Below are 27498 nucleotides of genomic sequence, written 5' to 3'. Positions count from 1 at the left end.
TCTCAGCAGTCCCCTGCTCATGGCACATCGGGGCTGATGTGCTCCTGGCTATAGCATCAGGAGCACCCACTGCTTGGAGCATGCACGAGGGGAAGCACAGCGTGGCTGTGGGGCCAGGCAATCTATGGGGCCACCAGCGCCCACCCTGCTGTGCTCAGCACCAGCAGCTTCATCGCTCTTGCAAAACTCTCGGGTCACATCTGCAGGGCCCAGCAACGTCCTGGGAGGGCAGCAGAAAGGGCACAGCTCCCCGGCTTGCCAAGCACCCCGAGCATCATCCCGGGACGTGGCAGACATCAGCTCAAGTGCCTAAGGGGGGTGTTTATGCTGTGCAGTATAAACACAAGCCTGGGAAGCAGCGTGCCGTGCAGACATGTCTTGAGTCACTTTGCAGAGATAATACCAAGTTTATGTTCCTCCAGATCCCTACCAAGGCTTCTCCAGGTCTGCCTTTCCCATATACGGCCCCGCTCAGCGCTGCACTGCCCCAGCTTTGCTTTGGCAGCCTGGGAGCGTGGACGTTGACCGCTGGGTGCAGGTTTCGGGTGCTGCCGGTGAGTTGGGACTCGGGTACCCCTGTCCTTGGGGCATGCAATAACAGCCTTAATCCGCTGTTAGAGCAGCGGGCAGCCCCCACACACGAGTGCTCCTCGTTTGAGATGTCCCCGAGCTTGCACGACGGCTGTGGCACCGCGACACTGCTGGGGGGGCCCTGGGGGGGGCTGAGAGGGGAGATGGGGGAGTTTTAAAATGTCAAAAAAAAAAAAAAAAAAGGACATGCTGAGGGGGAATAGGGGATGGCGGGGGTGATGTGGGGACGTGCAAAAAGGAGGCCGGGAGCCGGGGGCACCACGGAGCTGCCCGGGGTCGCTTGGAGGCTCTGAGCGGCGGCGCTAGGACCGCGCGTCCCCTCCTTGCCGGCCTCCCGGCGGGGAAGGGCGGGGCTCCTCGCGAACCCCCTCCCGCCCCCTCTCAACCAATGACCGCAGCGCCCCGCTGCGCCTCATTTGCATCTCGGCGCGTCGCAGCCAATGAGCGCGCGGGCTGGCGGCGGCGGCGGCGCGCTCGGAGCCGCCCCGGCTCATTCGGAGAATGGCCGCGGCCACGGCGTGCGGCTCCCCGGCGCCCCGGCCGCGCAGACGGGGCGACTCGCGGCGGAGGCAGGCCGCCCTCTTCTTCCTCACCAACATCTCCCTGGACGGCCGCCCGCCCTGCCCGGCCGCCGAGAAGCAGCCTCCCCTTCCTCCTCTCCTTCCTCCTCCTCCTCCTCTTCCTCCTCCTCCTCTGCCCTCCGGGGAAGGGGAGGAAGAAGAGGAAGAGGAGGAGGATGAGGAGGAGGTGGTCGGAGCCCCGCCGCGCTCGCTGGCCCCGCAGAGGGCTCCCCCCGGCTTTCCCGGTGCTTCGCTGCCGCCCGGTTCTTCCCCCGTTGCTGCGGGGAAAGGGGAAGCGGAGCAGCCCCGGGGGGGCGGCTTCTCGCCGCTGCCGCAGGGAGCCCCGCTCTGCCCGCTGCCGCCCGCCCCCCCGGGGCTGCCGGGCTCCGCTAAAGCGGGGGGGCCGGGGATGCTGAGCCCCGCGCCGGGAGCTGCGGGAGGCGGCTTGGCGCTGGAGGTGCAGCGGCAGAGGTGAGTGAGGGGCCGGAGCTGGGCTCCTTTCCCCCCCCCCCAGTCCTTATTCCCGGCCCTATAAACCTTCTCCCCCCACCCCCCTCCCCTAAAGCTTCTCACAGCCGCCCGGTCCCGCGGGGCGTGGGAAGCCCTGGGAAGAGCCGCACTTTCCCAGGGCCCGCAGCCCCCGGGGGGGTGAGGAGCGAGCGTGGGAAAGCGGCGCCCCCGGGGGGAGCCGGGCGTGGGAAACGGGGCTGCAGCCTCCCCTCCGCCCCCCCACCCCTCCCAGCACCTGCCCCCCCCCCTTGGGGGTGGCAGCATGGAGCCCCCCCACCGCAGGAACCCAGCTCACAGCCTTTGCAAGCATCGTCCAGCCCTGCTGCCCCCCCCCCCCCCGGGGGCGAGGTGGCTGGAGCATCCCTGCATCCCTGTGCCAGGGTGCCCCCATTTTTTGGGAGTAGGGGCTACGCCTCTGCTGCCCCTGAGCACCCAGGGTGTCGTGGTGGTCCTGCTGGGGGGGTCACCCAGCCCTCTAGGGGTCTGCTTGAGTGTGTGGTGGGTGGCCAGCCTGGTGCTGATGTCTGGTGGGTGGGGGGGATTTGGAGAATATTTCCCCAGCGAGGTCTGGCCAGAGCTCTGCTGCAGCAGAAACCCTCCCTCTTGCTTTTCCCGGGCCTGGCTTTTGAATTTTGCAGTCTCCAGATGAAGCTGGCCGAGGCATTGCTAGGCAGGACTCTTACTCCGGGCAATGTGACCCTTCCTGCTGGGCCTTCTTTGAATCCCCGCTGCCTGATTGTGCAGTGACTCTACAAGCAGTGCTCATCGTTTGCTTGTACTCTGGGAACTTTAAAAACCAACTTCAGAGGAGGATATTCTGCCCCTCCGTGCTGCTGCTCATTTTGCTGTTTTAATGTTGTAGATAAGGCCTTTGAGGGAGAGTTCAGTATCAGGAGCTTTGCAAGTACAGTGATGTCTCTGTGAGACATTTGGCGTGCCTGCGCATGGGCTTACTGAGTTTAGGACCGCTGGAGTTTGTGTAAATTATTCCTTCGTTTCCTTTTTCTTTTCAATGCCAATTCAATAAGACACTAAGAAAATACTCTTAAATACGTGTTCCTTGGATCTTTTCTTGTTTTATGTCCTTCCTCCTCTTTCCTTAGCATCTAATTTTGAGATGTTATCTCCCACTATAGCATTCTAATCAATCTAACTGAAAAGATTAAATCAGAAATAAGAGGTTGAGGGAAGTGCAAGGAGGGTAATGGGGAGAATAAAAGGGCTTTTGTATGAGTAATGACAAAACAACCTGATTCTTCAGCTGGGAAAAGAGATGTTTGAAAGGGTAGATGGCATCGCATTAATCATTTTATCTACTTCTTATGAGGATGACGTGGAGTGAGAGTTCATCTACATGTATTTCTCTGTCCTTAAAGAAAGAAGAGTGGATAGTGAATGTCACAAACTAATGTGCAGAAAATCCACAACTTATATATATATATACATATATCAGACTTACATATATATATATGTATGTATATTCTGACAAAAGTTTTGCACTGCCTCTGGGGATGCATTAAACCCAACATACACTTAAATTATTTGCGACCAGTGCTCTAATGCCCTTGATGACCAGTGGTAAGGCAGCTGAACTGAATGCTGGTGGGTGCTGATAAATCAGAAATCATTGGGCTGATTTAGATTTCCTTTAGGGTGGGAGTCTAAAGTAGTTGTTAAGAGCAGTGCTTTAGACCAGCTCTGCATTTAAGGGTTAATTGGGGGCTGTATCACTAACGTAGGTGTGATCAAATCTGTTCCTTGCATGGAATGGCAAAAATGCTTGGTCAGGCCTTCATGCGTATGATGGCTAATGTATTGTCTTATACTATTGTCAGTCCAGCAGCTGTTTTCACTTTGAGAAGCATTTATTTAAAAAGAAACCCTCTGCTAACATACGTTTGGTGGAGATGGATGAAATAATGCTTAAAGGTCCAAGTTTTTATTCCTAATAAGGCTTAGAAATCACCTCCGCGTGCACGGTGCTTTTCAGGAAGCAGCAATATCTGTCAGAGGCTGCAAGCTTTGACCTTTGAGACATGAACAGTAGGCTGGTGTGTGCTGCTCAGGGCTGAAAATGAACGTATCCGACGTCTGAACTTTATTTAAAACTCAGCCGAAATGTGAAGGCAGCAGTCTGCTGCTTGGCAAACGGTTTGCTTCAGCAACCTTCTCACATACATGCACCTGCAGGTGAATTGCAAGTATTAAATGGTTTACAATTTATAGCTACCTGCGTTATTTATCTGGCGTTCCCAGCCAGGTATATTCATCCAGGTCAGAAGAAGCACGTTGTATGCCCAGCAGGAAGCTTGGAGATCTGATCCTTCATGCCTCTGGGAAGGTTTCTAGGTCAAAAGAGAAGCTCTCAGCGCTAAGGTTGTTTAACCCCTTCATTTGGAGGGGTCCGAGGGCTTTCAAAGTGACTTTGCTCTGCAGTCAGAGGAGTTTGTGTAGGGAATTAACTGTACTCGCAGCTGATGAGGCCTGTGGGCGGGCTGTGTAGCATTGCAAGGCCAGCGTGCGAGCGTCCTGACAGCTGCGGCTCCACATATGTGTCCTTACTTCTTCAAGCTAACATCAGAAAAGGCTACCCGATGAACCTGAATGGCTTAACTCTGAGGAGGAGGTGGTGGGACGAGGAGGAGGTGGGACGAGGAGGAGGTGGTGGGGTGCTGCTCCGGGCCTCCAGCAAGTCCTGCAGGCGTGTGGTGACTGGAGCCTCCTCGTCCTGGGGCTGCTCTGCCGTGGGCTTCAGTGCCCTGCCGAGGACTTACATGGTGTCACAGCAGTCATGGCTATTTCCTAACATCTTACTTACAAGGTTATTTACTTTACAAGGCTTTCCCCAAGTCACGAAAAAAAATAAGTTTTATTAGACCAGCATTTTCAAATGTAGCTCAGCTCTGAAGTCTGCAGGATCTCGCTGTACTGGCTTAAAACACAGTTTCTGTAGTTCACGGTCTGACATGCTTCTCTCCTCTCTCCTCCTCCTCTTCCTACTCACAGATCTCTGTTAGTGCCTCTTTTTGAGCCACAGCACTCACATTTTGCAATGCTCCCCTTGAGCAACAGCCGTGTGCTGGGCACTGTGGGTGCATGTCTGGAGCAAATGCTTTGGTTGCTGGTGCTCTTCGCTGGAACTTGGCGTAGCACAGGAGTCCTTCTTGAGAACTGAGATAAGTGACTGCTCAAACTCCCATCAGAGCTGCCAGTAGAGTGGACAGCAATCTCACCTTATCTGTAGATGATGAAGCTTCTTTGTCAGGGCTCCGAGACTGAGCCAGTGCAGAAGTTACTAGCTGTGGTGCTTGCTGTTTGCAGGCTGCCATAAACTGGGCTTTTTGTTTCGGAAGAGAAACAAAAACATGGAGTGAAAGCACTCTCACAAAAAATATATATATTTTTAATTTTTTGTGGTACGTGGTGGTTTAGTTATATGAAGTCTTGGAGACTTAGCTTCAGGTGTCTCGTGTTCCTCCTTTTTCTATCTGTCACTTTTTTCCACCAAGATGTTTTTGAGCCTCCTTTTGGAGATTGTTCTGAATTCTTCATGCTCTGCAGTTTACATCTAAAAATGCATAATCTGACGTGCAGGCAAGTATAATGAAATTTGGGTTCTGTAATGAGAATGAGGTATTGTTGATAAAGCAACTGACTGCAGGTGGGTGGTGCTCAGCTACAGACAGTCTTGCTAGCTCTTCAGATGAAGAGCTCTAACACTTGTAACCTTTGGTTTATAGCTATCGTGTGTATAATTTACTGTAAATTATTATATTCTAACCCCTGAAGATGGTGTTAAATAAAGGGCCTTTAGAGTCTTATAAGGGTGAGTGAAGCAGAAGTTTCACAAGACAGTGCTCTGACTGATGAGAAGTACAGAGTCTTTTTAAAACTAAAATCTTGCTGTCTCCTTGTGCTGTGAGCTGGGCAGCCCTTCCTGCAGGAGCTCTGAACAGCCCTGATGCATGCAGTGACCTTCTGAGCACTAAGGAGCTCAGCCTGCCCTGCAGACCTGCCTCTATCATCTTGAAATACAGCACAGATTTGCATTTGCTCTGTTGTGGTCGTTGCAATGTTAGCATAAAAAATGGCCTCGGTGAGGCTGCAACCTCTGGATTGGAGGTTAGTGGGGATGACAGATGTGGTGGGAAGAACCAAACTCCCATGAAAGCTCTGGGAGAGCTCTAAACTTTCTTTCACTTGGTTTCTTCCTGTCACCTGTTTTGAATTTTCTTCTTCCCAGTAAAAGCTTTTTTTTTTTTTTTTGTAACTTGGGAGTTTTATTGTGCTGAAGGCTTTTGTTTTAATGAGGCACAAGAAATGATATCATCATCTCTCAGGGAAGTGCAGGAGTGTTTCTAGCATAACGTCCTCAGTGTTGCAAAAGACAGGCATTGCGTTTCACTTGCCTGTTGATCAGCATTTGTGTTTAGTGAGCAAAGCACTGAGGAAACCAGGTTGGTGAGCATTCCCCGGTAGGAACACCTACAGAAACTGGTACAGACTTGAGGAACAGTCACTGGTTGCGTCCTGGCAGCACATCCAGTTTGCGTTGTGAGAAGCAGCTGGGATTTTAGGAGCGGGCTTTAGAATTACTTTACAAGAAGCGGGCTCTAGGCACAGCAGACCGTGCATCTGGCTTGGTGGCTCTATTGCAACAGATGGCTTTCATAACACTTACTGGAAGGCATTATTTTCTCCTTGGGTTGTCTAAACACTCTTAGCACCAGCACAATGTGATGTATGAAATGCAATGAATACAAAGCTCGTTTCCTGGTAGCATTAGGTCTTAATCATACGTGGTTGTGAATCAGCAATGAAGTAGCAGACACTGTGACAAGTATCTACAGTAATTTTTTTCCTTGTTAGTGTTTAATACAATCCAGGCTTAGTAAACTTTCCATTTACTCTGCCTCCACCTTCATTCAACCTACAGTTTATTTCTGTCCCCTCTCATTTGTCCTGTGCACTGCATGGCGTTTACTTTTTCTTGCGTGTGCTGTTACTGTTCTTTGAGCAGTGCGGCGTTTTCTCTTGGCTGTTTCAGACCAGCAGGAAGGCCCTGGTGCCACTTCAGTTTTGCGAACAAACCTGAATATGAACACAAGGGTGAAGGAGCTGGGCCTCCTCTTTAACCCTGAGGTCTGGCAGAGACCTGCTCTGAAGCATGAAAGTACTGCTGTGCTCATGTGGCTAATCAGTTTGGATTTATTCCTTAAAAGGAAGATTATTGGAGAAATGTCTTAGACTAGACCCCCCTGTGAGACTTGAATTTATTCTCTGGCAGAGTGACGCTTTAAATAAATGTCGGAATGAACTCCTGGGACCGTGGCTTGCAATCTACACTGCACGTCTGCGCTTCCAGTAGCGTTGCCATAAAACAGTGGGTAGCTGACCTTGTAAAGGAGTGATTAGCTGTACACTTGCTGTCATTTACACAGGGTGTCCTCTCCTCTGCTGCATGCTTCATTGCATGTGAGATCTGAAACCATCTACCTGCAAAAATGGCTCAGTACTGGGCATTCATGGCATATTTTCTTCATTAAAATCTTATATTTTCTTAGATACGTGGTGATAGTGATGGTGGTTTGTCTATGCTTTAATATAAATGTGGTGTCTGACTTCTCTTGACTTTAATTACTAAAAACTTGTTGCTCCCGGTGAGCTGTACTCAACCTGCTTTCCTACTTCAATCAGGAAAGTGATTAATATGAGCACTGATGGCAGTAAGGCATGGGCTGTGAAAACAGGGAGTCTCACATTCGTACACTCTGTAATGCAAGCTTGGAAACAGTAAATGTTGTCCGGGCATAGGTAACAGCAGTTGACAAAAATTAAGCTAAAAAAACTGGAACTGGTTTCCCTAATCCCTTGGTGACAGTATTTTTACCTAGTCAAACTGAAATGTGGTTCATACCAGGTTGTTGGCTCGCCCGTAAGGAAGGGAAAACTACACAGTTTAATTCTTTAAAGTATGTCTTGACAAAACAAATCTGACAGGTGTGTCTTCCTATTATAAACAAGATTTGGGATCTGGATTTCTTGAGCAAATTACCTTTGACAGTTGTTACTAAGCCAGTGCCTCCACAAACCAATAAATGATTTTCATCTTTGCTATATTAAACTCAGTCTCTTGACAGCTGTGATTATACGGAGACATGTAGAAGACCTTACAAAGAGCCATCAATATTAAAATCGCTTTCAAGTGAGAAATAAGAAACCAAATTCTATTAGCCCCTAATTTTACACTGTAATTAAAAATCCTTGACCTGGTCCATTCAATTTGTCTATTAGCAGTGTGTATTGCTAAAGAGCAGCAGAGGATACAAGCCTAGCTGCTAATTTTAGCAGAGTGCCTGTGGATGCGTGTGCATACATGTGTGCATGCATCGTGGCATCCTTCCCTCCGGCAGAGGGATGTGACTCCAACTGAATCAAGCCTGCAGTGCCTGTCCATTTTGCTAGAGGAGGCCTCAGTCGTCTTGCTGCCTGCCTTTTACATTGTCTTTGAGCACTCGTGTCCCAGGGCTTAGCCTCCTGCTCTCTTCTCCTGCTTTTTGATTTTTGTTGCTGCATAGGTGAAGAGAAAATCAGATGTGAGGACAGCCATCCCACAGCAAACCTGCCATGCCCAAACCACATACACGAAGCATTTTCTACAGAACTAGGAAACTAACGTGGTCTTGGTTAATTCAACACCATTGCTCTCGTGGTGTTAGAGGATGGAAGGAGCTCAGATATTTTGGAGCAAAAATTTAGGTTGAGTGCAACCTCTACTTTTGCCTTCCTTTTCTTCAGATCATCTGGCTTGCTTCCTACTTTTTCCTACAGTAGAGAGAGAATGGCTGGTTTAGTGGTCAAATAGAAATTTGTTCTAACTCAGCAGAAGTGAGCAGCATGTGATCTGGTTGTCTCGTTCAGTGAGAGCAGTGTTGAGATCATTAAACTCACCTGTAAAAGTGTGACAAGAGAAGAAGCTCCTGGAAATGCTGCCGATATATTGAGGAAGGATAATATGAACAACTTAACACTCAGCTTAGGTATTGTTCTCCTTTCTCTGTGATCACTTGAGCATCTTAAAGGACAGCCTGCAGGGCAGTGAGGCACTCTAGCTTGGAGGCAGTTCACTTCCACTCTTCTGCACCCCAGCAAGCATCACCAGCAATCCATTAATTACTTTAATAGCCTTCTGCAAATGTTTACAGGAAGGTACTACTTTTAAAGTGGAAAAATGTGCAGAGGCTGAAATCGTGGTGTCAGACAGCAGTGCAGGCTTTCTCCTCTCCTGCTTGACCCTGCCCTAGGAGCAATCGTGGTAAGAGGTCAGGCAGAAGACAGACTCCAGATGCTGCATGGCTCAGAGATAAAGTTATGGGAGAAAGCAGCTGAATGCTGATCAAACGGCCCCTCTGGCTGTAGGGTTGGCACAGGGCACAGACCTGTCCCTGTGAGAGGGGAGGTTAATTAGGACAAGAGAATCCCAGTCAGATTTTAGAAATTTCTGACTTCTCCCTTAGGAAGGAAGGAGAGCTGTCAGTCAGTCCCTATGCTGTGGCAGAAATACAGGGACCAGCAGGCCTCAACAGTGACACTTCAAAAGGGCCAAATGACAGCTGCACTTCTTGCATTTTACAGGGTATCTGTTTGAGAGTGGCTGTTTTAGGAATCTCCAACTACAGCAACGTCCTCACACTTTCCTCTTGTTCTTTGGGATGCCTGTGCGGCCTAGCCTGTGGGTAGGCAAGGGGAAATACTCTGGCAGGCCATCTGAAAGGTCACTGGTCTTTAATCTGAAGCTGTGACTTAGACAGATTTTTCCTTTCAATTTGCAAGACAGGACACTGAGGGATTACCGGTGCTATACATAGACTGCTCTCAGCCGTGTCCTGTCCTGCTGGGAACACTTGAGAGCTGAGTAAACCCCTGGCCAGGAGTCCCGTGTGCTGCCTCTCCATTGTCGTCTCCCTCTGGGAGAGTTTCTCTGGCACTCACTAGGACGCTGGCAGGGCCCGAGGAGGACAGATGTCTGAAGCCCTCAGAAGTGGGGTTTGTTTAGTGGGAAGTCCACCAGAAAGGATAAATTGTGGGCTGTCTGCTGCTGGAGTTGTTGGTTTTTATCTGATCGAGAGGTGTTTTCCACGTCCACGTTCAGCTCACCACAGATTGAGCAGCGCTGTTGGACTGTGCGTGGCCGTGTGTGTGTGTGGAGATAACAAACCCAGCCCCAATCCAGAATCCCCCTGCTCGATAGTCCCTTATCTCTGGGCACACGCTGCGTGTGTGTTGAAGCCCTGGGTGGGTCCTGTTTTTATTGGCTTTTAAAATAGTGGGGGAAGCACCCAAAAAGTGAATTCTTGACCAAGACTTGACTTCCAAGCACACAAACCCTCCCTTGCTTGTCAAGGAAATAGCTGGTATTAGCTGACAGGCCTGGGCTTTCTTTTAGGATCCTATTGAAATTACAGCCTGCTTCATAGAACTCATTAAAATTTTAACATTGGATGATTCGATTTCTAATTATCAAGTAGCATGTCAGTAGGAGTGTGTGTAAGATAACTGACAGCGCGGGTATGGATTTTGGTGTGCTGCTTTAGTATTTAGGTCGCGTTTGGCAACAGATGCGCTGTGTAAATGACTTAAAATCCTTTGAACTCCTGTGGATCAGAGCACAACAAGAGGTGTTATCCTAGATGAATCTGCTTAGCCCAGGGGACATGACAACTCTTTTTCATCAGGCAAGATCCAGCAGCTCCTGAAGTGATCATGTGCTGCCTGGTCTTGAGGTGTGAATTACTGCATGAGAAGAGCACCAAAACTAACCCAAACAGTCTGCAGGCTGGGTGTGTACTACTCAGGAAGTCTTGATAGCTTCCAGCATGCTCCAAGGATGCTCTAATAAAGACGCTTTGCTAATTAGTGCTGCTGAGAAATCCAGCAAGTCTCTCTTTGTAAAATGTTTGGGCACGCGACCTGTTTAGCGTGGCTGGGATTAGTGAGACCTCTTTGCGTATTCCCCGTTTTGAGATTTGAGGAGAGTATCTTGCCTAGTGTGTTGAATTTCTCCAAGGTGACAGATATTTTCTGTCCTTAAGTGAAGCTGAAGTGTAGCTAAAAATCAAGTTTCCTGTTGGCACAGTGGGGATGAGTCATTGTGGTTTTGAGCGAAGGGGCAGGATCTTCCTTTCGCTGCAGCAGCATTTTACTGAGAGGCTCTCACAGAGCAGTGGGTTCAGGTGCTTTGTGCTCTTGTCCCTATTGCTGGGGAAGTGCAGCAGTGTTCAGAAGATTTAGGGCTTCTGATGGGTCTCTACTGTAGTGGCCCAGCACTTTGGTGGTCAATCTGGCACCCTTACTGATACCTTATGCTGGCATCCTTTTAAATAACCTTTTGCGTTTGTTTTTTTTTTTTATACCAACGTCTGTTCTTGGTTTTAGCTTTGCTTTTCCTTTGCTCACCATACAAGGCTGCTTTCTGTCTTCATCCAGTCTGGTCTCCTTGAACTAGAGGGGAGGAAGCCTGGGGACATGGAGAACTGCAATTCATGCCAGGACCTTTGAGACTGGCCTCCACGTTTCACAAAGGTGTTTTCTTATTGCACGTTAGAAGCCAAAATAGGCTGGACAGCTCTGGTGTATCTCTTATGTAGCAACAAAATGGTGTGGTTTGGTTTCTTACCCAGCTCAGCTGAAGGATAGAAGGCAAAGTCACCAGGATTAGCAGATTGTCAAGTTACTTCCAAATCCTTAAGTGCTGGGCTTCAAGACCAGACTAAATCCTGAGCATTTTTTTTTTGACCTTTAACTTGAATCAACTGAAGCTATAAATCCTTGCTGTAAAAGCTCATCCATAGTTCTTAGCAATTAATAAATCCCATTTTGTCTGACCTCCTTGCCCCCTCCATTCCCCACCACCCAAGGTGCCGTGGTTTCGTTTTAATGTTGCACATTAACTTCCAAGCACGAGAGCTTGGCTGTGGTCTCTTTGAGTGGTTTGGCTGCTCATGTACACAAGAGCTCTGGAAACTGTTCTTGAGGACTTTGGAGCTTTCCCATGGTCTACACCTGCGTAGCCTTGAGCACACATTCTCCACAGCAGCAGGACTGCTATCTTCTGCATTACAGATCTGCAAATTCTAGTAAACAGCAATAATTTCTTTCTCAATGTATTTATTGTTTTTCCAGAGGTAAAAATATGTGGAGTTTTAAGTCTGAGTTTTTTCCAAAAGTTGATCTTGTCAAAGGAGCATCCCACAGATTATATCTAGTTACCTTCTTCTCAATTGGCGTCCATGGCAATACCGACCATCAGTTGGGTTATGATGATCCTTTGGAAGAAAACCTGGGACTTGAATGCATGTGGCTTGTACTAAAAGCACAGCGTGACGTATGCTTAAACAAAAGCAGGAAAAAAAAAACAACAACAGAATTTGATAGTTGTAGTGTCAGTGATTTGGTGATTCAGTGTTTTAGCTGAATCTGAATGCCTTGTTCCTACAGAAATTGCAGCCAGATTCCAAATTTGTTTGTAAATCTCTACCCACAAAGAGTAATTTGACTTTGGCGATCATAATGCATCTTACTTGGCAGTGGTTTGTTTTTGTTTTTGCTTAAGTGTAATATCTTATTTTTGCTAAAGTAACTCACAAGATTCTTATTATTCTCCTTGTGTCTTCAATTCTGGGATTTCAGATGGGCCCTGAATATTCTTAGCTTCCTCTAATGGTCCTCTCTATTGTTTTCCGGAGAGATCTGTCAGTTTTATTGGGCTAGTGTCATGGACTCTTGGTCTGCTGAAGCCTACTGCTGGAGGAGCACAGTGTTCAGAATCAGGAATACAAATACATATGTTCCATCATCATACAGATATATCCGTATATATACGTGTTGGTAGATCAATATAAAATTACTCTCTTCCTTGCCTTGATGCACACGGGGAGCTTTTTGTGATACTTATTTAAAATCCTGTAAGAAATATTGGGAAGCTTTTTAGGTGTTTAACTTATGGATAGGTGTTCTTTTGTGTTGAAGGTAGTGAATGCTCTTGCTACTGAAGTCAGTATAAATGTGTACTCAAAGTGAACGATTTTACAGTTCCTAGAGGGGGTAACAAGTTCTTGGCCTTTTTGGGAATGTGAAACACCTTGGTAAGCACTCTTCTAACAACAAAACAAATCCCCCCCAAAAAAGCTGCCATTTGTCCTAAGAGCTCATAGATCTGTTGCAGTTCATAAACTCCAAGGCCATGAACTAATATTGTTCACTCTTCATGGTGTTGTACATTTTACAGAAGGCGTTTTATCTCCCAGCGCTGCTCTCTAGACTTTTTAGAAGACATAGTGGAATATGCCAGTGTACAAAGGTACTTTTTTTCAAAAGCAGCATTAATCTTAACTCGTTGCATGCAGTCCTCTCCTCCCTCCACCCTCTTCCACGCCAATATCTGAGGTCCTGCATGCTAGTGCTGCCATCTGATCATAAAACTGGCATGGCTTTTTGCCAGAGCACCTAAGATACTTTTTTTTCTTCTTACAATTGCAGAACCAAGAATATATCTGGGTCTCCAAGGCACAAAAGTTTGAAGAAGATGCACTTCATCAAGAACATGAGGCAGTATGACACAAAAAACAGCAGGTAACTTCAGCTGTGCCCCTTGTACTCGTGTGTGCTCATAAGTAAACTCCAGTTCAGTGTGATTAGATTTTTAATATCAGTGGAATAATGCAATGTCCTTGTGGTCTTGCTAATTTTAAACATACTTATATTGAGGGCAGTAGGTGCTGGTAGGTGCTACATCTGCAGCAATCTTCTGATGGTTCTGTTGTTCTGCTCTGAGGAGAAAGGGAGGAAGTTAATTCATTCTCTCCTAACACCGTCCTTATCTCTAGCACAAAGACAGGTCAGGCTGAGGAGGATGTAAGGAGAATGGTTTGTTTTATCCAAGTTCTTGGCTCTTAGCTGCTGAGCAGAAAAGAATGGGTTGCATTCGTATTTATTATTGTTAGATGTGTGAGACCTAGGAGTAGTACCATCATCCAGCTAAATATACAATATTTGTTAAAATATATTGATTTTAAATAAAATATATATAATTATGACAGATATCTGAGGAGCTCTGAGGGTGATGCCAGAGCTGGAGTGTGAGACAGAGCTTGGCTCTGAGGCCCTGCAGGGTCAGAAGGAAACCTCTGCTTCTGTGCTGCCTTCTGGAAACATACAATCTGTATCAGTATCTGTGTAACTTACAGAGCGATTGAAGAGGAATCCAGTGTTCACAGTCTATAAAAAAATGTTTTGTAACTTCTGAATCTCAGTTCTTATCCTGATCTTTTCCCCTCTGCTTACAGGATAGTATTAATCTGTGCTAAACGAACACTGTGCGTGGCTTTTTCGATCCTACCTTACGGAGAGAGTTTACGAATCAGGTGAGTCATCATTAACCACTTTGTGAAATCTCTGGTCTATTGTTTGCAAAATATCTTTTTAAATGAGTGTAGATGGTATAGGTCTTCTGTTTGAAGCCGGTGAATGTACTTGACTTGCTGCTTACATGTAAGGACAAGAACTTGCTATCAGCACTGTAAAATCAGATGTTGCTGCAGCGTTGGTGTTCATTGAAACTTCTAGAGAAAATATTGGAAAAGGGCAAACCTCTCTTAAGGTCTTTGTTCATATTTCAAGCACTGCAGTCCTGTGAAATCCTTGAAATCAACTTTCAGCACAATGTGGCTTGTTGCCATGTACGTCAGACAAGGATGCTACGTTCTTTACTAGAAAGTCTTCAACATTTAGTAGTTAAGCTATAACTAAGTTTAAGAAACTCTTCCATTTTTCACCTATCTTAAGCCATAAATGTTGCTATTTGTAGTCTAAGAAAAACAGAAGCAGTTTAGCCTAATTGATATCAATTGATTCTGCTTTAAATGTTTGCACTCCACTTTTATATAGAACTGCAAATATGATCAAATATGAGAACCAAAACCTGCCAAGTGGACTTGCCTGCAGCTTTACTCAGTCTCATATGAGCTCTAAGTTGATTCTGTGAAGGCCTGATCTACTAGTATACCACAGAAAATACTCATTTTATTTTAATCCACTTCTGCCAAAACAATTGTGTTGCCACTTCTGTCCTGTATGTAACTTATGGAAGAAGGAAACGGATGTTTAGTGGTGGGAATTGTATTGTATTCAAATACACTTGCTATAAAAATAGTTGATGGGAAAATGTTTTTTCATTTAATTGAAGAGCAGCAAGGTCACGAGTTATTTTAGAGCATTTCTGAGCACGGTGTCGTTCTGCTTGTGTGTAAGCTGGCGATGCAGTGCTTCAACTGAAAGCTGCTTTTTTTGCATCGGAATATAGGTGACAAAGCTGCACGCTGCCATCACTGAAACGTTTCTGCTAGCAGCCCTAATTCTTAGTGTGAGCTTGTGTGCACAGTGGTTGGAAAAATTACAATTGAAAGGCAAGTTTCTAATCCTGGAAAACTAGTAATGTAAATCACATTTGCTGTTAAGTATTTGAGCATTAGTGTATTACAAATGGTATAGCCTTATGCAGGAAGATCATACTTTTTTTAAAAAAAAAAAAGTACCTTTTCTAGGTACATTGTTACAAATCTGATTTTTAAAATGAGATGAAATATGATTTTTGAGTTAGTGAACATCTCCACATTTTTGAGTATTTAAAATTTAATACTTGCTTGGAGATGGGGCTGAGGGATTGCACTGTTTCTGCGTAATGGAACTCTGACCATGTGGTGTTGGCTGCAGGTAGAGGATCAGCCTGGTGTTTACCATAAAGGAAGCTGAGGTTGTGGTACGTTTTCCAATTATGCATTTTCTTGTCTTCATTTAGTGATCTAAAAATGGAAGGACAGAAGCAGCGACATCCTTCTGGGGGAGTTTCAGTCTCCACTGAGATGGTCCTTGGAATGGAAGGAGTAGAGCTAGGCGCTGACGGCAAGGTAAGGAAATAATTTTTATTTCTTGATCTCCATCACCGAACCAGTGACCGGCACGGGATGATGGTGGGTCAGCTGGCTCCTTTCACTGTTGTGACCATTTGATACCAGGAAAATTACTTAATTTTTGTATGGCACAGCATTGCATAAAGTGAGAACTGTAATGTTAGAAAGCAGTGGAAATTCAGATTCTTAAAATCTGAAATGTTTGACTTGTCATGATGCTGCTTCTGAGGAGGACGTGAAAGTCCCTGGTGACTTCTGCTTCCATTTCTGGAGAATTGTTTTGACTCTGGTATCTTAGGCAACATGTAAATGATATTCTAATCAAAACATTTTCTTTTTGTCAAAACAAAATATGGGTGAAACTTATACCTCTTCAGTTAAATCTGTTTACTGACAGAGTTTTGTTGATGTGATTCTCCCTTTTTTTTGTTATCCCCCCAAATCCTCTACAATGCATCTATCCTGAAGTCACAAAAGTACAGTATTCCTGTGCTCAACTTTCTCTTCCTTCTGTCCCCCCAGTTCTAAGGCCTTTACTCCCAAATAGAAACTCTGCAGATCTGAGTTATAAAATCCTTGGTGTCTGGAAATAAGCTTTCGTTACTTTTTCCCCTATAACTACAACTTTTTTTTTTGAAGGTTGTGTCCTATGCAAAATTCCTGTATCCAACCAACGCCCTAGTTGTGCGCAAAGCTGACAGCCACAGCGCTGTTCCTTCATGTCGAGCTAGTGCTTCAAGGAGCCTTCCCGGATCGAGATACAAACCTGTGACAGCAAAAACGATTCCAGCAGGAACGGAGCTTGGTAAGGACGGCTCCTCGCACTGTCACCACTTGTGCATGTAGCAGAAAAGCATGAAAAGAGTTTATTTTTCTGAAACAATTGCAAGTGGTGAAGTGTATTATTGGGACAAATGTACTGGGTTTGGAAGGAGACTGGTTTTAGCATGGCCTAGCAAAGAAGGCTTGTTAATGAAGTACAGAGGCTGAGTCTTAGGACTGAAACTTGCTTGCATTCCTTACATCCTCTGTATATTTGGCCTAGTTTTTGAAATTCAAGGACTGCAAAGCATTTCCTTGGAAATGTGGAGTTTTATGTTACTCAACAAGAAACACCTGGTGTGTGTGGGTACAGATGGTCCTCCTTGCCTTTTAGCACTGTAACAATGCATAAACCAAGGGTTTTGACAAGAATACATTCTCTGGTGTAAAAGAGCAAACCTGATGATGCTGTTGTCTGCTAGATTTGAGTATAAGCAAAAATCCAGTCTTCTGCAGTTGTTCTCTGTGCATGTTTCTGGAAGACAAACTGTTAGCGTGCACTGTCTAAAATGGTGCATTTGGCATATGTTAGAGATGGAGCTGGTTTGTTTTTAAATAAATCTAATATTGACTCGTTCATTTGTGGAATGAAAACAGGTGATTAGCTGCAGTTTATCTGCCTAATGGGGTCTGCCAACACTTCTAATGTTTGCTGTTTGAACTCTTTATTAAAGAGAAAACAGAACTTAAAGCTCTGTCTCTTACAGCTCATTGTTGTGCTTTCCTTGTTCCTTCAGGGAGTGAAGCTGGGGAAGCAGCAGAGTACGATCCAAATCTTCTGGACGACCCTCAGTGGCCCTGTGGAAAACACAAACGTGTTCTCATCTTTGCTTCTTACATGGTGAGTAGCTGCCTAGCTGAACAGAGGAGTGAGTGAGCACCTTGAAGATCCTCCTGTAAAGAACTTCCACAGGAAAGAAAATCCTCTAGGAAGTAGTAGTTGTGTTTTTTTGAGAACAGATCAAGAAAACTACAAATCATTTTGTACACTGTGTTTGTCAAGGACGAACTTGACATATCTCTGTGTTGTCGCTTATTTATTGTAACCATTTTCTTACTGGTTCATTACAAATTAAGATTTTATGTGGCTGAAATTCAACCTGAGGTATTACATAAGTCTTTACGGAAATTTAAGAGTTAAAGAAAATGTTCTGCCCTTGCACTAAAGTGTCCTTGGAAACCTTGTTTTGCTGTCAGTACTGTTCACAAGAGAAATAATACACTTTGCATCCTGTGTTTCAGACAACGGTCATAGAATACGTGAAGCCCTCAGACCTGAAGAAGGATATGAACGAAACCTTTAGGGAGAAGTTTCCTCACATCAAGTTGACGCTGAGCAAAATTAGGAGGTAAGAAACACGCAGTGAATAGTAAGAACTTCTACGCTGTTGGAGACTTATCTTCCACTTGTATGGAGCAAATACTAGATCTATTAATAGTATATATGATTAAATACTAATCTCTTGTTGCCAGTTGAGCTGACTGTAGGATGACAGCCTTGTACAGGGATGTTTAGGATGCTGGAAAAGGGTAACAGTTGGTTTTCATTGTTCAGCTTAGATGGGTTTTGTTTCATCAACATTAATAGCCAATTAACAGTGAAGCAGCAATAGCATTGAAACAAATACTGGTAACCTGATTATTTTGCTTTTGTGCAGTCCCGCTCTTAACCAGTATGGACCCTCTGCCTATTTTCACCTTTCAATTACAAGACTTGCTGATCACTGTAGACTCTTAACAGGACTCTAGAATAAAGAAGAAGGTTAGGTCTGTGGAGTCATGGTAAAGAAAAGCATCTCGTGAAGGCAGGACTATGCACACAGAATTCCTCACCTTCCAGTAAACACATCTGAGTATTCACCAGTGAGATGCACTGTTGCGCCTTCAGAGAACAGTCAGGGCCTTCTGAAACAGCCAGCTTAAAACACAATACTGCTGAATCACTGGGGCTGTGTGCAGCTCCCAGCTGCGAGGGGAAGGTTTGCTCTTTCAGACTGTGTTCTGCCAGTGTCCTGCATGCTCCTTTTTGTAGCTGTTTCAATTGTGTGCTTGCAGAGAGATCTTCTGTAGGAGTAGCATGGATGATAGCAGTGAAAGAGCATCCAGCATAAAGTTTGCCTTTTTGCTGAAGTGAAAGGGTAGCTTTTGTGAGAAGGGTGTAAACTAATTTGCCTTCCCCCTCAGACCTAATTTTCCTTGGAGGTGTGTGGTAGACAGGTCTCCATCTGCACATCTTTGATGTGGCATTGTGTAGGCCAGCATGGTTCAGTCTTATGATATGAATCATGAACAAGTTTGGGATCTCAGAAGGAGCCATACAGCAGCAGCCTGCATTTTCTTTCACAGTAGATGATGTCAGCCAGGTTAAATCAGTTTGTTATCAGCTCCAGCTTGCAGCCAGCTGGGCTTCTCCAGCTGAAGGTAATACCAGTCATGGTTTTCTAAGTAGGAGCCTTGCCTGTATGCTCTTCTGAGTTCCCATGCTGAGGTGCTTCTAGAGTGTTTTATAAAAGCTCTCATGTTTGAGAGGGTGGATCTTTTTTATTTTTTTCCCCTCTATTCTCAGTTTAAAGAGAGAAATGCGGAATCTGAGTGAAGAATGCAATCTGGAGCCAGTTACTGTGTCCATGGCTTACGTTTACTTTGAGAAGCTTGTTCTCCAAGGCAAACTTAACAAACAGAACCGCAAACTGTGTGCTGGTGCTTGCGTTCTGCTTGCAGCCAAGATCAGCAGTGACCTCAGGAAACACGAAGTCAAACACCTTATAGATGTAAGTACTATGCAACTTGTTTCAGGTTTGGTCAAAACCTTTCTGTTTCATGGAACAAGGTAAAGATGAAAAGCAAGATTTTTAGCAGCACGTGTTTGCATTCAAGACCAGCTCCTTCAGTAGGTTTTTGTTCTCATCACAGCTTTTCCTTCTGGATGCTTATTTTTAATTCATTATAAGTACCTGACTGATGGCAGTCTAATGTCCTATGGATCCTACAGTGAGGTTATTTCCTCATTTAATGTTTGCCTGAGAAACAGTAACTGTTGTGTGGGTGTCACAGCTGAGCTAATAAGGCTGTTTACGTTTTTGATCTGTGGCAATGCTTTTGATTCTCTGACTTTGCATCACATATTCCAGCTTTATGCTGACTTAATCTGATAGTACGTTGGTATCTTGTGGATAACTGATTCTGTTTTTTCCCCCCCCTCTCTTTTTCATTGCCATCATAGAAATTAGAAGAGAGATTCAGATTCAACAGAAGAGATCTCATTGCTTTTGAATTCACCGTCCTTGTAGCTTTGGAACTGGCTCTCTATCTTCCTGAAAACCAAGTTTTACCTCATTACAGACGGCTCACACAACAGTCTTAACCAAAGCTACTTTCCAGCTGATAGCGTCACTGAACACAGTTGCTGAAGCTGCCACTGGCCGTTCTGTGCCACTGTGCATCCTGCTGTGGCTACAGCTAGCTTTGAAGTCTGCGACATGGGTGTGAACTGTCAAGGTGTGCATTATGGACACGTATGCCAAGACTGGGAGATGGTACGAGAAGAGTCGTTGAACTGTATTTTCTTTTGGACATTTGAAGCACAAATATTCACCAGTTAGCTGTTATGGCTGCTGATTATTCCTTATTTATCTTTTCAGTTTGACTAAAACTGTTCTTCCCTATGAAGAATCCTATGGCATTGTTTCTTTTTTTTTTTTTTTTAAGCCTTTATTGTAGTCCTTGAAACTAAAGGAAGCATCACTTCCATTCCAGTGCACCATAAGGTTCATATGTTTCTAAGAATCTTTTTGTGTTTTTTATATTAATGAAACACATACTTTTTTTTTTTTGAAGATGTGCCTAAAACCGGCTGGTCTGGTACCGGTATTTTTTAAGTTAGTTGTGTTATTTAGTGGGAAATCCTGAATTTATATAGCCATTTATTCTTTACCTGCATTGGCCTTGCATATAGGAAAACAGTTCCAGTATATATGCACTAATGATACACGGGGCATCTATACTATCTATAGCTAGATTGAAATTACTGTTTCAATTTAGTTAACTATAGTATTTTAAGATTATACACTTTATTTAAAAAGTAAAGATTGGTTCAAAATGTCACGAAATACCACCTGTTGAACAAGGTAGCTGCAGAGTGATTGCCATCCTAATTCGCTCTTAAATGGAAGATGAGTGCTTTTAACTAAGAACTACTTGCTGTAAAATGTATAATTTCTGGGTTTCATTTGTGTTTTGTAGTCTGAAATAAGCACCTTTTTAGTATGACTGTATTATATATGGTCTTAGTGCTCTGAGCAAGTACATGAGTCAGTGGAGCTATTCCTGCCAAACTAAGCCAGTGAAACAAAGCATGCTCAATATTTAATATGCTACTTTTTTAATTCCGTTCTTCCAAGAATTGCGTCACTGTGATGGTCCTCAAAACTAGCATTTGTTGCACATCGGAACAGCCACTTAACGGCTGGTGCCAGGCAGCATTCTAATAGTTATGCCAGAGGTTAAATAACTTCTTTGACCATTGGCTATTCCTTCATTTATTTTTAAAATATCCAGGTTGGGAATGAACTCTGATTATATGTGGAACCTTCTGTGATACTGGCTCTTGGTTTTATTTTCCGAAGCAATATTATGATACAAGTAACTGTCTATTTGCAAGAAACAAAACTGATGCTTGGCTGTTATGACTGAGAAATTTGTAATTTGTTTGACTCCTAAATGAAATACTAGACCTCATAAGGTTACCTGCTATCTAATATGTAAAGTAATGTAAATTGCTGTTCCTTGTATTAAATGTTGGTTTTAGGCAAAAACAAAGCTGAATCTTTGTTCTTCAGCTGTGTTTTGCCTGAAGCTAATTTGTCGTCATTAGAGTTGCACCAGAACTATACTGGAGCCCTTTCTTCTTTAAGTAGGGCTCAAAATGTATATTCTCATATAATAACTACAGTGACTATCAAATCTTTTGTGTGTTCAACTGTATGTAGCTTCAAGTTATTTGTGTAAACTTAATGATACTGACTTCTCTTTAACACAGAAGGACTTTCCAGTCTCTGTAAGTGAGATGGTAGGCGGTAAGTTAGACAATAACCTTGCCAGTTATCTTCCAAAAGTTTAGAAAAATGTCTACTAGTTCAGCTTTCTACTGAATATAACTGTCATTGCATGCAAGAAATAGCAATGTACTGAACATCTAGAGTATAGAGAGCCTTGAAATTAGAAAAATGTGGTAAACGCAACTGAAGTGGTCCACCACTTCCTATACTCATTGTGTGAGGGGGAAGAGCTAGAACTGAGCAAAGAAACTCCTCACAAGGTATCTCCAGAAATAGTAAAACGCTTCATTTATTGTAAAGGAAGCCACAAAATTACCTTCTCTGGGGATTTCCTTTTATTTAGTGTATAAAGTTCTTCGTAATGTAACGTTCTCAGCCATCTAGAGAAAAATGTATTTATTTTTGGAGCAGTCCAGTCTCTATTCAGTGGAAGTTTATCTAGTTGCAGTGGGCATTTGGGCTAGAGCTCCCCTCCCAGAATGGAAGATTGGGTTTCATGTGATATAAATGGGAAAGCTTTGGCCTTTGGTTATTTAGTTCGCATTTTCTTCAGAAGAACAGCTTAGGGTAAGGAATACTAAATGCCAGAATGCTGGTTAAAGGGAACTCTAAAGGTTGGCTCAGCGTTTCTGAGCAGTGAAGCTCAGGACACCACGACAGCATCCAGCTGCTGGGCCTGCGCCTTGCACGTGGGTACCTCTGGTGTGGTGCCTCTGCAGGAGCTGCCACTTCTGCAGGGCACCCGAGCGGTGCGTGTCTGTTATTTCTCTGTAGCTAGAGTTGAATTTTGAGCTAGTTCCCCATCCTGTTGGGTTCTGCCTGTGTGTTCATATTTCTCTTCTCACCTAAAAGCTGCCACCGTGTGGCAAAGGACTCTTCCTGCATTACCAATCGATAAACCGAGAGGGGACCCTCACGAAGCGTGTTTGGATGTTACTTCTCCCCAAGTTGCTCCGGTCACCTCAGAGGGCAGCAGCCAGTGCCCAGTGGAGGTGACAGGAGCGAGATGTTCCTGTCTGCGCCCGCCTCTGTCACGGTTCCTGTCCTAGCGCGTTATTTAAGGTCCTCGGTTGCTGCCTGTTCCCTGTCCGTGCCCTTTTCTGTGAAATGCTGTGAAATAAACCCCTTTTCTACGTGTTTTGTAACCAAACGCCTGCGTGCTGTGCTGCTGGGGCTTGTGCTTGGGGGGGGAGGGGAGGGGGGGGGGAGGTGGGGACAACGGGGGCTGAGGGCCCTTCCCGAGCCCCTCACGACTTTGGGGGGGGACAACAGGTAAAGTGCCCTGATGACGTCACGCCACCCCTAAGAGCAGTGACGTCACTCCCAAAGCACCGCTGACGTCACAGCACCCCCCGGAAGCCCCCCCCCTTCCCTCTGACGCCTTTCCGCTTCCGCGGGGCCGCCCCTTCCTTTCCGCAGCACCGCGCGCGAGGTATGGCGGCGGCGGCGGGGCGCGGGCGGCACCCGGAGGGCTCGGGGGTCCCGGGGGGGGCGGCCCGGGGTTGGGAACCGGGTCCTGGAGGACCGGGAGGGGTGGGGGAGCACCAAGGGAGGGCTCCGGGAGGGCCGGGAGCGCTGCGTGGCCCACCCCCGCCCAGGGCCTCGTGGGGCCGGGCCTGAGCCGCGCCTCGCTTCCCACAGGGACCAGCGGGCGAGATGCAGAACGACGCCGGGGAGTTCGTGGATCTCTACGTGCCTCGCAAGTGGTGAGTGGCACCCACAGCTCCGAACAGCCAGCGGCTTGGATCCGTAAACCATTAGCTTGCTGCGTTCGGTGGAAAAATAAAATTTTCTGTTCGCGTTTCTGTATAAGTATCTTGCGTAAGTACGTAAAGGGGAAGGTGAATTTGGAGAGAATGCTCGCCTTGTGCGGATAGGTAAGGAAAACTCCGTTTGGAGAGAACTCTCAGCATCTCGAGGTGCAGCCCGTCAGTCTCGGGATGTGGCGGCTGCTTTCAGGAGAAGATGGGGGTATTGGTGCTGTGCGAGCATTTCTGAGCTACACGGTCCTGTAGTGAACTTGTTCAGGGATTATTCATTGTCTTGATACTGCATCTTTGATGCTCTTTTGAGATTAGAGAAAATTGGGTTTTGTTAAATCTAATAAAAGACATGGAGAAAGCATTGCTAAAGTCTATGATTTCTAAAAGGACTAAAGTTAGTGATCTGAATGTCTTCTGAGAGCTCTACTGGCTCCCAGTGAAAAGAGACACAGAAAATACATTATGATTTCCATCAGTCGCTGAGGGTTTTGCACATAAAAAAGGACAACATGATATTCTGGTGGTCAGTGCTTATCTGTGCGCTGAACAGTAATGAACTGGGTTCGTATAGATTAAACTAAAGGCATAGCTGGCAATTTAGCATGACTCTACCCAGTGAATTTTTCCGTTAAATGTTCTTAAAACTTGTTTTTGGCTTTCTGAGCAATGAACCTTAATCTCTTAGCATCTGAACTTGCACAGTTTTAATTTTCCTGTAGGTTTGATTTTAATAGTCTTTGCTGCAGCTGTCCATTTCCTTTTATTGAAACATATCTTGTTATTTTTTCCTTAGCTCTGCTAGCAACCGAATTATTGGTGCCAAGGATCATGCTTCTATTCAGATAAACATTTCTGAGGTAAGTTTTTCAATAGAAGCAACAAATAAAAGAGCAACACATTTCATAGAACTTAGGAAATGTAAAAGCTTGTGATGAATCTCCAAATACTTCACTAGGAGTCATACAAGTGTAGAACTAGAAAGATTTCGTATATGCAAGAATATTGGCATGTCACCCATAGTTATTTTTCAACCTATTGGAAAGTAATTCTGTACAATTATATAAAGCTCTGAAAACAGTCTGTTCCAGTGCTTAACCGAGTAAATAAAACTTCCCAAGGATATACATTTAGAGTTAAAAATGAGGGGATTCCTTTTCCTGAAGGAAATGGAAAACAGAGTGCTCAATTCTGGAAGATCAGTAGCCCTTCTACCTTCACCTGTCTGTAAGACAGCACAGTTCTTCAGCCTGTCCACGTACACCCAGTCTTAATTTTTTATTCTTTTTGATCTGTGCTCTCTACAGTTCGTACCAAGTTTCAGAAAGGTGCAGTTTCCCAGGTAGAACTCTTTTTCTGTTCTGCTTTGCGTAATTAAAGCACCATTTTCTATGTTTTGCGTGAAGCATTTCTGTTAACGCTGAAATGAGTTCTCTGTTAACTGAAATTAGATTGCTTATGTGTTTTGTATGCTTCATTACCGTTTCTTTAACTTGGTTCTCAGGTTCTTAAATGCTTAGAACGATTTGTGTCCCTCAACAACACTGTCACCTTCCATCCCTGACCTCTATTTTCAATTATACTGACTTAAACATGAAAAAAAAATAATAATAAAGACAGTAAAGTATGCTGATCAGGTTTACATTGAACTGTTTCATTTCTGTAAAATTCCAGTGTTCTCTTTTTTGAGCTACCATTTTCTATTGCATTTTTTTAATGCTGTCCGATCCATTAGATGTTATACCTGCATTATATAGCAAAAAATATTTTTTTAATTTATTTTAAATAAAATTAAAAGGTCCTCTGTATACTAGCTGAACTATTTGCCTTGAGTTTTTGAAGTCTGCAGTAAAAAATATTTACAAAGTTGAACAAGTAATATTTATTTCCAAGGTTTTGGCAAGCATAATGTAGGAGCTTAAAATTTTGCAAGAACTCTGTAAGAATCTTTATGGAGTAATTTGCTTGCAATTACAGGTTGACAAGGTAACAGGGAGAGTCAATGGCCAGTTCAAGACATACGCCATTTGTGGAGCAATCCGTAGGATGGTAAGTGTTTTCCTGAGCTCAAAAATGATCATGATTCCCTTTATATTGATTAGTAATATTTTAGGTTTATGTCTGGCCCTGGAAATGCAGTGTGCCTTCTGCACATTCTAGAGGAGAGCTTTTGTTGGGATAATGACAGCAGTGTGAAGATGTGAACTAATTCACTTGCAAGAATGAGTTTCTTCTGTTTTTTCCTCAGTTCATTGGTTTGGAGAACCATTTATGTTTGTTACTGTTGTTATTTTTAAAAATCACTAGAAGATGCAAGTGGATTTTTTTCCTCTAAGAATGCACTAAGCAACTGATATCTGACTTTGTTTATAATTATTAGAGATTTACTATCATAACTTAAATTTGTAAGCATGATGTGAAGCTTCCTAGAGCTCATTTACTCAGAAGTACATCTTTTTAACGCAAGTCTCTGTTTTGTCAAATTCTATTTAATATTTTGAAGAATGGCAAAGGATTTAACAGCTTGTTTTAAAAATGCTAGTCTGTGTATGTGTAATGTGTAGTCTGTGTAATGCAGTGATCTGTCAAAAAAAAAAGTTTGCATTTCACTGCCAGCATGAAATGCTGCTGCTGCTTCTCTTTTAATGTGTGATAGCAATTATGTGCTCGCTTTTTTATTAAAGGGAGAATCAGACGACTCCATTCTGCGTCTGGCAAAAAATGATGGAATTGTTTCCAAGTAAGTATTTTTACCTTATCCTCAATAACTTTTGTAGAAGTAATTCAGTACCTAAATTCAACTTCTAGGTTAAAATCTATACACTATATTTACAGGGTGTTTACACAGTTGGCCAAATAATTACTTGAGCTGTTAAATAGTTTCTAACAATGTTTGTTTCATTTTCTTCTAGGAACTTCTAACAGAAGAAACTGGTATGGAACATTTGATATGAAATAAACAGTTCAAATGTATATTGTGTTGTGTCTTTTGTTCAAGTCATAAACAGCAGTGGAGTTGTTACAATTTGTCTTAAAGGAACATAGAAATGCAGGCCTAAGAAGGATGTGTTTTATACAGATTCTGTGAATTCATGCAACACATCGCCTTGTAGAGCAGTGCCAGAGTTTAAAATCAAGAATTTCCAGTTTGCTCCTCTGTCCTCTATAATCTGTATTTCCAGCTATAATAGGTTTTGCAATTGTAGCTCCTCTCCTCTTTTAATCTGTGATGGAACTGTTGCAATGTACCAATCTTAATTCAGCTTGCTGCCATTTCACAGGAAAAACGAAGAGTTTGTTTTGGTTATGATATCCAAGTTTAGCTTTTTTCTGCTGATAAAAGGCTCACAATATTTCTTTTGCCATGTACACATTCTGTAAGCAACTGACTAATACTAGACTTCATGGAAAACTTACAGAAATACTTTTGCATGCCAGCAAGTTTGTTTCAACATGAGAAAGACTTGAGGCTTTACCTTTTTACTCTCAAGTGTGACTTTGGTGCCGAGAAGCAGAGAAATGATTTAAGGAGTAATAACTCTTAATAATTGGTAGTATTTTGATAACTGACTTAAAAGCTCTTCAATGGATAGATAAACTTTCCACCTGCTGATGTTTTTTTTTTTTAGTTATCTTACTAGCAGAACCCAGGGAGGATGCAAACAGCCTAAAATAATACCACATTTGCTGACTTTGCCTCTCTTATCTATCCATTCCCCGTCTGTTTAACTTCCATCACTTCACAGTTTTGACATAACATGGAAAGAATTTTTTATAATTTAGTTTGAAAAAGTTCAGTCAAGGTTTTACTTGCACTTCAAATACTTAGTTTTAATTTAAACTGATGGATTGCTTGTAAAGCTTATGAAGTAGTCATTGTGAAAGTAAAATTGTTTACCCCAGACTACACAGATGCTCAAGCTTGCTGAGTTAGTTTCAGGCATTCGCTTTAGATACTGGATTAGACATAAAGTTGTTTTTTCTGCAGTGCTGAAATCATAGGAATACTATAAAATTGAGGTGTTTAAAACACTTAAAATCAGCATGATCTTGCAGTAAAGTTTCCTGCTGCCTTTGAACTTGTTCCCAATTTGTGTGCCAAGATAGGCCAGAAGTTCCTTGTTTCATGGCCTGTCCAGTCTTCTGTTTGATCAGGCCTTCCAGCAAGGTTTTGTATTGCATTTGTAACATGCTGTGCTCAAGGTGCTGTACCTTTACTAAGGAACCTTTG

General features: G+C 44.0%; 2 protein-coding genes across 3 annotated transcripts; both read left to right on the top strand.

Annotated features, from left to right (window-relative positions):
• The first annotated feature begins 1054 nt into the window (after positions 1–1054).
• CABLES2 (Cdk5 and Abl enzyme substrate 2) lies at positions 1055–22657 on the top strand. 2 transcript variants are annotated; one of them, XM_072026368.1, is made up of 10 exons: positions 1055–1622; positions 12949–13020; positions 13200–13292; positions 14006–14083; positions 15517–15625; positions 16268–16433; positions 17188–17291; positions 17693–17799; positions 19017–19221; positions 19674–22657. In XM_072026368.1, exons 1-10 carry the CDS (start codon positions 1093–1095, stop codon positions 19812–19814), a joined length of 1605 nt encoding a protein of 534 aa, XP_071882469.1. In that variant the 5' UTR covers positions 1055–1092; the 3' UTR covers positions 19815–22657. The 2 variants fall into 2 exon arrangements, with proteins under 2 accessions (XP_071882469.1, XP_038022286.1); XM_038166358.2 differs by lacking the exon at positions 12949–13020 and having other exon boundaries at positions 1057–1622.
• A 192-nt stretch (positions 22658–22849) lies between these two features.
• RPS21 (ribosomal protein S21) lies at positions 22850–26240 on the top strand. Its single transcript, XM_038166425.2, has 6 exons — positions 22850–22939; positions 23149–23213; positions 24064–24127; positions 25245–25316; positions 25952–26007; positions 26180–26240. Exons 2-6 carry the CDS (start codon positions 23164–23166, stop codon positions 26187–26189), a joined length of 252 nt encoding a protein of 83 aa, XP_038022353.1. The 5' UTR covers positions 22850–22939; positions 23149–23163; the 3' UTR covers positions 26190–26240.
• Positions 26241–27498: the final 1258 nt, after the last annotated feature.

The sequence above is a fragment of the Anas platyrhynchos genome, chromosome 21, assembly GCF_047663525.1.
Source record: "Anas platyrhynchos isolate ZD024472 breed Pekin duck chromosome 21, IASCAAS_PekinDuck_T2T, whole genome shotgun sequence".
Lineage (NCBI taxonomy): Eukaryota > Metazoa > Chordata > Aves > Anseriformes > Anatidae > Anas > Anas platyrhynchos.
The sequence above is the reverse complement of the archived record's forward strand: the minus strand, read 5'-3'. Positions and strand labels throughout refer to the sequence as shown.

Excerpts from the sequence above, each read along its gene's own strand:
- CABLES2 (XM_072026368.1), top strand. The coding sequence starts at position 1,093 with ATGGCCGCGGCCACGGCGTGCGGCTCCCCGGCGCCCCGGCCGCGCAGA. Across the intron at positions 13,021-13,199 it reads GAATATGCCAGTGTACAAAG|AACCAAGAATATATCTGGGT; the intron begins GTACTTTTTTTC and ends TTACAATTGCAG. Across the intron at positions 19,222-19,673 it reads AAGTCAAACACCTTATAGAT|AAATTAGAAGAGAGATTCAG; the intron begins GTAAGTACTATG and ends TTGCCATCATAG.
- RPS21 (XM_038166425.2), top strand. The coding sequence starts at position 23,164 with ATGCAGAACGACGCCGGGGAGTTCGTGGATCTCTACGTGCCTCGCAAG. Across the intron at positions 23,214-24,063 it reads CTCTACGTGCCTCGCAAGTG|CTCTGCTAGCAACCGAATTA; the intron begins GTGAGTGGCACC and ends TTTTTTCCTTAG. Across the intron at positions 24,128-25,244 it reads TTCAGATAAACATTTCTGAG|GTTGACAAGGTAACAGGGAG; the intron begins GTAAGTTTTTCA and ends TTGCAATTACAG.